The sequence below is a fragment of the Stegastes partitus genome, unplaced genomic scaffold, assembly GCF_000690725.1.
Source record: "Stegastes partitus isolate 25-593 unplaced genomic scaffold, Stegastes_partitus-1.0.2 Scaffold294, whole genome shotgun sequence".
Taxonomy (NCBI): Eukaryota; Metazoa; Chordata; class Actinopteri; family Pomacentridae; genus Stegastes; species Stegastes partitus.
The window spans coordinates 322,924-333,376 of NW_007578025.1; the positions used below are offsets into that span (position 1 = coordinate 322,924).

The window sequence follows — 10,453 nt, forward strand, 5'->3', positions numbered from 1 at the left end:
AAAAAAAAAGCCTAAAACTATAAATTGATTATCAAAAATATTGCAGTTTAATTTAGCGGTTGACCAAAATGTTATTGTTCAAGTTCGATACTGAGTCCAAATATTAGAAATTAACAAAAGCAAAAATGTTTTTACTTCACTTTTATAGTAAAAAATGAAAATCTTGGTGTTAAAATTTAGTCTAACTATGGGCGCCGCTGTAGCTCACCTGGTTGAGCTGGCGTCCCATGTGCAGGGCTACAGTCCCAATGTGGAGGTCATGAGTTCGAATCCCGCTCATGACCCTTTCCCACATGTCCTTCCCCCATTCTTCTCCCCTACTTTCCTGTCTCTCTCTGACTACACTCTCCAATAAAGGCACAAAGGCTAAAAAAAATAAAAAATTATTCTAACTAGAGCGCTAAAGTTTGCTAAAATGCTGTCCATTTATTTTGAACATAACTTTTTATCTTTCAGTGCTGACAGGCTGTAAGTTATCAGATAGTGCTGTGGGCCGGACACTGGTACAGAGTGGTGACTGAATTGTCAAATTATTCTATACCGTTATTTAGAAAAAAGCTAAATATCAAATCCCGATCAGATCAGTAGTTGGCGGTGCCTGCAGATACTTAACAGCAGCGTTGTGGCGTTTCAAACGTTGTATCTGTTATTTTGGGGAAAAGACTCTGGGACAGGCCCAGAGCTCGCGAGCCGAACCCCCCGCTGCTTATAAAAATGCCATCTGAAATGTGATCCTAAGCGGGCCGACAGCAGCCTGCCTGTGGTCACCGTAATCCTCGCGGAATAAGATTATCCCCGTTGTGGAAACAGTGGGCCGGGGTGGGCAGGGCACTCCCATCAGCTGTGTGTCTAAGACTGAGCCTCCTGAACCCCGCCATTAATCTCTGCACACGGACACACCTTGACAGCTTTCATATAAGCTGCGGCCCTGACCGGACTACAGCAGCAGCCCTCGGTGGGACCAGCAAAGTCTCCAAAGTGACATCTCGAGGATCAGCACCTTCGGGCTAAAAGAAATGGACCTCTACACAACTGTTTCTCCTCTTCTGCTGCTGCTGCTGCTTCTGGGTCTCTGCGGCGCTCAACTCGACAACGTAAGAAACAACTCACTAAATATGGCAGAAACCAGCTCACAAACCTGATGCATATTAGATTTTTTTTCTTTGTTTCCACAGGATCTCAGCGCGGTCGACGGTAAGTGACCAAACCTCGCTTCAGCTCATCCAACAACTCAGATCTATCATTCGTCTTTGAGTTTTGCGACTTCTTCCATTCAACAGAGAGCTCTGGGGATCAATCTGGCGACGAGGACATTAGCACAACCATCCTCAGAATGAACAGCGGTGAGCGTTCAATCATGATATCGCGAGGACAGCGAGGGAACAACGCTTTCCCACATTATTAGAGCTTCTACATTCAGTACATTTAGAAAAAAAAATTATTCCATTTGATATTTTTTCTTCACTTGGATGAAAAGTCTTCCACTTTAACAGGATTTAGCGACTTTCTGATGGAAGGAGACTTGCTGCCTCCCAAAACCAGGACCGCCATGAAGTGCTTAAACGACGCCAATTCCTGTCTGTGGCCAAAGTCTGCCAACGGGAAAGTGGAAATCAAATACACCATAAGCAACAAATACGGTGGGTCTGATTTGTTTTCAACACACTAGACGTTGACATCTTCCACAGAAACAGTGACGCCGCTTTCACCCGCCGCCGTAGATCGCAGCGAGAGGAACGCCATCATACGCGCAATGAGAGACTTTGAATCGCAAACCTGCATCCGCTTCATTCCGCGGAAAAGAGGCGAGAGAATCTACCTCAGCATCGAGCCGCGCTACGGGTGAGTCAAACAGCACTCCAGTGTACAGTGCATAAAAGCGGAGGGCCACTTAAGGTAATTGCATCTGTAAAAACAAAAGTGAGCAATAAAAACATACTTAAAGGTTTTACAGTACGTGCAAGACGTTGGACATTAATACAGCTGTTTAAAGCTGATGGAGTCCTTCTGTTTGTGTTTTAATCTGAGCTTCTCTTCAGTAGCCTTATGTGTATGTTGGTGCATGTGAGTCCCTCCCTTTGAAACCATAGACTGTATAAAAGATGGACGGAGCAACCGGCCCTGAAAAATGAAGTCAACCCGGAAGTGTCAAAAACCTGCAATATCACTACGTCCACTAATTGCTGGCTCCAAAAAGCCCTGGCTCCCATAGACTGGAATTGGAAAAGAAGTGATCACAGATTGTTTTCTTATTAGTTTTCATGGTCAAATCCAGAGATCAGGTGGCCAATCTGGAAATAAATCAATACTGAATTTTTAAAAAATCGTCAACATTTTGCGGGGCAAGGGGCGTGGCTGGCTTGATTGACAGTCGGCAACAACCAAACAGACGAAGCGAACAGAAGGCGGTAAATGTGGGCGGGGCAGAGAGGGCCCGCCTCTCAATCCGTCTGACCAATCGTTGCTCCTATGGCTCCGCCCCCCTACCACGATTTGGCTCCAAAAATCCAAGATGTCAACCAGGAAGTAGCAAAACCCTGGCTTCTTGTTCTCAGTGCAGAAACCAACGGGTGACGTCACGGTAGCTACGTCCATCTCTTATACAGTCTATGTAACAGTTTGCCCCTTTAAAAGTGAAAGTGCAGTCCAGAAATTGTGCAAGAAAAAGTTCTGCAATCAAAAAACAAAACACCTCAGACTTTGTTCAGAGTTCACTTATTGGCTATCTGGGACCCAAAGCTAAGAGGAGAATTTCATCTGTTTTCAGATTGGAGAGTTTTTGTATATTCACCCTTAAAATAAAAATAAAAAATGGGAAGCTGTTTTAAAGGTTCTCCAGAAATATAACTCCCACAGCCATTAAATTTGGCGAAGGCACAGACAAAAAGTGTTGCCAGCAGATCCAAAAGATTGAATAGCTCCAGCAGAGGCCAGATTTTTAATTAATGGTCCTTGGAAAAAAAAATAAAAAATGGAATAAAGTACAACAATTTGAAACAAGAGAGGTAATGAGGCCCAAGAAAGTTCCTCCAAGTCCATATATAAAGTCTGTAAAAATATATATGTGTGGTAGTGAAGTCTTTGGCCGGCATTTTACCAACATTTGAGGTCTCTAACATCAAATATTTTCTGCTGTTTTGGCCATGCAGACTGTATAGGCCCACAGCTTGTGTGCATAGGAGTCTAGATATTGTCATTTAACATGCAAAGATGCTTCCATGCTTACTTCATATTGAAATTTAACAACACATGAGGCTTGCTTTGCTTTGCTGAATGCTCCCATACAAACACTTGAAATGCACACTGAAGATAATTCAACATCACAGTAAATCTCATCCTCGATGGCAGAAATGCAAAATTTTCCAGCTCTGAAAACATTCAGTTCTTCAAATACTTTACAGAACTTACTTTCTGGCCCCTAACGATAAATAACTGTGAGCAAAATCTGAGACCTGGAATCACAAAAACCGACCTTGTTGCTGTTCGACATTAGTTACACGCAAATGTAATTCCTCCGATACCGGGCTGCCCTTGGAGCCTCTTTTTTTTTTAACTGTTATTTTATTCGATGACTAAGCCCAGACATCGTAGGTTTTTATTTCAAATCCAGACCACAATCGTTAAATATTTTAGTACGTGCAAACCAAATCCAATGAGCTGATTGCTTGGTTCGTGTCACAACGTCCTGGAGGTATTTAAATCCACCGGACAACACAACAGCTCTGCGTCTCCGGCTTGTGCAGACAGAAGCAAAACGTACGACTTATATGTTGTTTAAAAGTATTCGGTGTCTACGTCGGTGTGGGGTTATCGGGAGGAGAGGTGGCCTTTTACACGACTGTGCCCAAAGGCTCATCATCTAATAACCTTTACCTTTGCTAAGTGCACCTTGCATTTTAAATCCAGCCCCTTTCGCCCCTTTAGTAGGTCAAACTGCTCTCCCCAGATTTGTCGGTCCACTCCTCTGAGGTCTCTCTGCCTCTGATCGGTTCATGTTTAGCTCAGACAAAGAGGAAAACAAAGGAACAGCAGAGCTTAGCTTGTTTCTGCCTGTTGTTGGGATGATACACTGGCAGCTGATAGCCACATCTCAGCTCCCAGGCATGCTAACAGTGAAAAAAACCCTCCCCAAACATTATCAGAAAGCTAATTATTTCAGCATGTACACACGGCCGACAATGTAAATTACATTCATTTGTTAATCGAATGTCAAGCTGCAGGTTGCATGTTAATTACTGGCGTCTCTCCGTAGCTGCTTCTCCATGCTGGGTCGCATCGGAGACAGGCAGGTGGTGTCGCTGCAGAGGTTCGGCTGCATCGATCACGGCATCATCCAGCACGAGCTGATGCACGCCATAGGCTTCCACCACGAACACACCCGCAGCGACCGCGACCAGTACGTCAAGATCCACTGGGAGAACCTGGACGACTGTAAGAACCTCACAGCGCCGCCTACAGGTGAATGGGATTGGTTTGCTTCTTAATCGGTTATCTGTTGGTCTCTTTTGTCGCCAGACGTTAAGAACAACTTCCACAAGAAGGACACAAACAATCTCAACCTCCCGTACGACTACAGCTCCATAATGCACTATGGAAGGTAAAGGCGGCACCGTATCGCTAAACTCAATCCAAACATTCTGCACGAGTAATAATGATTTATTGTCCACATCTGCAGAACCGCCTTTGGAAGGTTTGGATCACAAACCATAACTCCCATCCCCGACCCGTCCGTTCCCATCGGCCAGAGGGCAGCCATGTCTGAAGTGGACATTCTCAGGGTCAACCTGCTCTACAAGTGTCACCTCAGAGACGACTGAGGCTGACGCTTCGTATTAGTCTGACAATATAATAAAAACAACTGAGTTCACAAGAGTCTTTGCTGAGTCTTTTACAGCATGCTAGACGTACGTACTGGTTTGGTGTTTTGTTAGCAAAGCAAGATGGAAGTTTAAACGTAGAAATTTAGTTGAGAGGCTACAAAATAAAGCCAGTATTATATTATTATATTAATTTAGCCAACAGACACTATAGAGTCACCGTACGGAAAGTGTACTAAACCCAACAAGTCAAATATACAAATACTTCCATATGCTTTGACCAAGGGCTGCACGATTAATTGAATATTAATTACAACAGGGCTGTGCAATCAAGCTAAAGTGTTTTATCTGACTAGATATCAACAATCAGATGACTTCAAATAACCTGGTTTTAATAAAGACTTACAGGAAAAAGGTTTGTTCTAAATTTAACTGGTTGATTTGACTTAAGTGCTCTAACCTGCTTTTTTTTTTTTAAGGGTATGCAAGCAGTAATTTTGTTGTTAACACAATATTAAATAAATTAATGGTCATAAATAAAAAACATATAAGAACAAAAGAGTGGTTTCACCCTGGGACGCAAAAAACAAGGAAAGCAGGTAAACCCAGAAGGCAAACTGAGGATTTAACTGGAAGGAATCGTCTCAAACTTCAAGGCCGTCAGCTTGATCAGCAGGAGTGTTGAGGCGGCATTATCAAGACATGAGTGGCTGTTTATGGGCCAGAATGGGAGCGTTTTTGGGGTTTCTTCATGGAAGTGAACTCGTATTTTTGCTATGTGCTATGTGTTTGCATCTCATGCAATTCAAACACATTTCTTATAGCTAATAATCGAGTGCCTGTTGCAGGTGCTGTTATTTTATCACCCCGGCCTAAATCTCAATTATGATTTTGGCTTCCAGCAATTAAACAAGCACGATCGACTGTAATTTTGACATTTAAAATGCTCAACTCATAGAAAACTCTCATGTAGATGAAGTCACTTGGTTTCATCTTCGGTAAATGTGACAGAAAAACGCTTTATTTCACTCTTTGCAAAGCAATTTTTGGTCTAAGCTGCCTAACTGAGTGGAGACTAGAGGCTTGTCTGTGCACAGATGTTCAGGTAACATCTGGTGTGGTCTGCATGCGACGCATTCAGGGAACGTCTGTAAACTATTTATGAGCAGATGTGCAACAAGTGAGATATTTTGGGTAGAGTTTGTGTTTTGCCTCGAGGGGATGCACTGAATTCATTTGAAGATTATTTTAAGTCGTATTTTGATGCACAGACATGCAGGAATTAGGATGAGCTGAAATGTGACAATCCTGATGAGCAATTGAGATCTGAATATTGATCAAGACACTATCATTAATAAGCAATCATGTTATCTTAATTTCTCAAGAACATCTTTGTATGTATTCAATTAAATTCTGCCATCGCCACAATTTCGTCTCCGTGTCACTTTCAGAGAGAAAATTAACAAGAAAAGTTTGGAAATATTGGCAAAAAAAAGGCAATGAATTTAATTAGATAAAAAAAAAAAACAGACTGAGGGGCAAATATATGGCAATATCTTCATAATTGAGTTCATTTCCATTTCAGTTCATAGTAATTAAGTCTGGGATTTGCACACTTGCGAGGAGTACCGCGTTTTATCAGTGGATCAGTACTGCAGTGTACTCCATGAGCCAAACTTTGCAGGGCTGAGTCTCAGCGGAAAGATGTGGTAGGACACGAGATAAACTCCTCTCCTTGTACTCCCTAACCCTGCAGAGACATTTTTTTTTCCACTTGGCCACATCCTACGCTCTTGGATGTGTTTGCTTTTTTTTTTTTTTTTCCCACCCCTTTTGAAACCCTATACAGCCTCATTCTTCTGTATTTACCCCGAGCGGCGTCGAGTAGCGGGGGAGTTCCAGGGCGAGATAAGGGAGGAGAATGCCTCAGAGAGCAAACAGATTCCTATTAAGCAAATTTCCCCTCCTCTCATGATGTATGGATGCACCAACAACCACGACAGCGTTGCACGTACTTCGTTCTGGGCTTAAATGCAGCCAAAGAGGCGGCGGCGGCACCGGCAACGAATCCGAACAGTTCAGATGGACACAGCTCCTTTAATGTTTCATAGAGCAGTTTCAGCTCATATCAATCGTTGTGCGCATGAAATATTTAAAATCTACTTGTTTATTGAAATATTTAACGCTCTCCGGCTCTGTTCGTGCTCCAAGAAGCTCCGAGAGGTTTTTTTTTTCCAACCAGCTTTAAATTAAAGCATTTCTGCAGAAGCTTGATTAAAATCCGATTATAGATGAGATGCCACGAGGCCAAAAAAAAAAATAGAAATCCCACAATGAACGCTGGTGAGAGTGATCCCTCTGAACTGTGAGGCTGACACAAATCGAAGCATACTGGATGGAATATTTCATCTTTCCTTTGATTGTTCACACACTCTTGGTTTTAAAGCGGACGCCTGATCTCCGTTACTTAACGCTCACTATTACTGACTGTCATTTGCTTTAATGAATTGTCTGTGAGGCTCTTACAGATGCTCTCTGACCGGACTTTAAAGGCCAGCGTGCACACGACCAGCAGGGTCCTCCTGTAGGACGTCGGCTCTAATGAGCGCGAGGCCGAGCCCAGCCAAATGCAGCCTGATCCGTGGTGTCACCGGTAATGCTCTGGCAGGGCCGTAACCGCCGGCCGGCTGAGCGCCTCTTATTAACACAGATCTGTGTACCTGCCTCTCTTCAAACACGATAAGCTTCAGCACACAGCTCTCCTCATTTCGCCGCGTGAGCTGCCTAATGCTCGCCAATAGGAAATTAAAATGCTCCGACTGCTGTTGCTGCTGCCGTCCTCGCCGCTCCAACCTTGAAGGCTGTTTCAGACTTTTTTCCTTCAACACGTTGGGCTTTTTGACCTTCCTGGAAAATAAATCCTTTTTTTAAAGAAAGAATACTAAATGTTTTACATCTCACATGGCTAGCTGTTCACTTTTAGAGGAAGGGTTTGGGTTTGTGTGAGTCAAACAGGCGTCAAATTAAAGGAAAAAACCAACATAAAGTGTCACCAGAGCAGCTTAAGCCTTTACAGGGCGCTCGATGAAATACTTGGACATTAACATTTTCAACCCTGGAGCGTAACTGGTGGGTCCAAGAGGACTTTTTTCTTTTGACTTTTAAAAAAAGTTTCAGATTTAGGCTGCAAATCAAAGTCAAAGCAATTACCATATACAATTTCTCGCCCACCTGGGATTAAAAAAATAATATGTGGAAAAGTTATTGTAAAAAATCCGACATTTATTTCCACACTTGTGCCATAAATATCACTTTGGCTCACTTGTGATTGGTCAGAGTCCAGAGATCTCCGTTGATTGGCTGGATGAAGTCACATGATCCCCTAGATCCCACAGAAGTTACCACATATGGTTCTTTGCCCGACAAAGGGTTAAATGTGCCTTTGTGTTGATTCTATAGGTTTCTGGAAGACTACTGGAGGAATGAACACCATATTTCTAAAAAATCTTTTCTCTCATTTGGTGTTTTGACGATGACGGTGGAGAGCGCTGTTGAACTTTTTAAGAAAGTTTTTTCTCATCTGGTTTGAGATCTGTTGACTGTAACGTGCATCATGCTGTCTCATCAGGATAGAAATGTCTCTAAATATACTCCAAAAAGTAACTCAAAGGGTCTCGCTCCATGATTTGCTTATTTACAGGAGTTGGTTCGACATAATAAAGCTGGTAACTGCATCAACTTAACAATGTGTGTGAGTTAAACTCAAATTAGTTGTTTTTGTGGTCATTTTTTAAATATCAAGTGTTCAAATATGCAACTGAAGCTCATCAAAAGTGAATCAGACACAACAAAAACACAAAAAAAGACTAAAACTACTCAAGAAAATCTAGTTGGAGCAAATTTTTCAACTTTAAAACTTCATGTGTTCATAATTAAGGTAATGTAGCGCTTTAAATACTGCATAAATACTGGTTGGAACACGAGTAATCAACTTAAAAACTTGTGTTTATGCGACCAGTTATTAAAGAAGTTGTCATTTAAGATACCGTTGATTGTAGAAGAAAAGCTCATTCCCTAAACTCAATGCAGTTTGTTGGTTGAACATGATTTAAGCTGTCATAAAAACTGACGCAAACATGATTTTAGAGTGTCGGTACAGTGCAAACAACGCCGATTTCGCAAAAACATGGACTAACAAAAGGGTTAAATCCATTAAAACATTAAGATAATTGCAGCTCCAAAACTCGCTGACCTGCAGTAGCTCCGACCCAAACAGAAGCAAGACAAAGCATCATGTATAACTGGAAATAATCAAATATTAATGCAAAATTAAAGCTGAAAACGTCCTCAACGTGATGCACTCGACCCTCCTCTTCCTCTATCTGCCTTCTGCTAGAAGCTCGTAGACACAAAGACAAAAAACTCTATTTTAAAAAATGCATAAATCTGCTCCATACAAACTAAATCATGTCCAGTGCAGCTCATGTGCAAATTAATGGCATTTCTGAGTGGTCCAATTTATTCTGAAAATAACAATTACTGGCATGGCTGGTTACTGTCCTTCTACAGCAGCTCAAAAAAAAAAAAAACTGACGGTCTGGGAGAACAAAAATACTAAAAAGTCTGTAATGTTGCGAAATAATTACTTGATTTGTCAGAGTCGTCTTCAGCCGAACGTAGTTAAATAAAACAACAAACTCTTGTCACATCGGAGCGTCTTCAGATGGTAAAAAGGCATCGACCAAACTCTTAAGTATTGTTGTATTAGAGCCTTGGAAGGAAAAAAAAAACCTTCTTTAGCAGACTGTTCATTAGGCTGAATAAATAACGTACAGTAGCTTCATTCGGAGCGTAATTAAACATGCCAATAACAAGCAGAAATTAAAGAAAAACAACAACAGAGACAGCTGTTTGCGGCGTTCATTTGATTGTACAATCTGTGTCGTACGTCTGCTTTCAAAGCCCGACCCGGGTCACGAGCGAGTCGGCTGTTAGGCGCCCCCCTTTTTTTATGAAGATGAAAGAAAAAAAAACAAGTAAATTTAGTTAAGGACGCAATCAAAAGAGAATAACAGATTGGCATACAAATTCTGGGAGGCTTTGTTGTTGCCCTGCAGGACCCGGTGGAAACGATTAGCGGGCTGAGAGATCGAAGGCAGCCTAACATGTGCCGCCGCCGCCGCCGTCGAAGCTTTCATGAAGTTTGCTTCTGTTCCGCAGATCTGAGGAGCCACATGCAAACTTCTGAGACGTCTGAGCCTGGAATAGCTCGCTGACGAGTCGCTGTCTGTTGTCGCTACGTTCTCAAACCTCGTACATGTTTCATGTTTCTCTGACACCGAGATCGAGCCTGACAACCCCGTTAAATACGAGAAAGGACGTTTGACAAGACAGTAAAATCAGGTGATTTTAGAAAATATATGTACATACAAGTGAGCTCTACACATGTTTACCGTCTGTTTTGTCTGCAGCTGTTTTGATCCAAATCAAACAGTGTTGAAGAAACGACCTCCTGCTCGGTTCTCTACGTTATAACCTGTTCAGGTCTTTTGAAAATAGCTTTGAAGAACCAATTCAACTCATATAAAACTGTTTTCCACCTGCAGAAAGGTGATTGCAGCTCCTACACTGAGACT

General features: G+C 42.2%; 2 protein-coding genes across 2 annotated transcripts in view; one reads left to right on the forward strand and one right to left on the reverse strand.

Moving 5' to 3' along the window:
* Positions 1–10,453, reverse strand: part of LOC103358159 (MAM domain-containing glycosylphosphatidylinositol anchor protein 2) — a 266,805-nt gene that overhangs the window by 209,116 nt on the left and 47,236 nt on the right. The window lies entirely within an intron of this gene.
* On the forward strand, positions 1,017–4,817 carry LOC103358160 (low choriolytic enzyme-like). The gene is made up of 7 exons (XM_008283012.1): positions 1,017–1,094; positions 1,283–1,343; positions 1,494–1,640; positions 1,722–1,842; positions 4,253–4,431; positions 4,516–4,597; positions 4,676–4,817. The coding sequence occupies exons 1-7, from the start codon at positions 1,017–1,019 to the stop codon at positions 4,815–4,817; spliced, it is 810 nt and encodes a 269-aa protein (XP_008281234.1).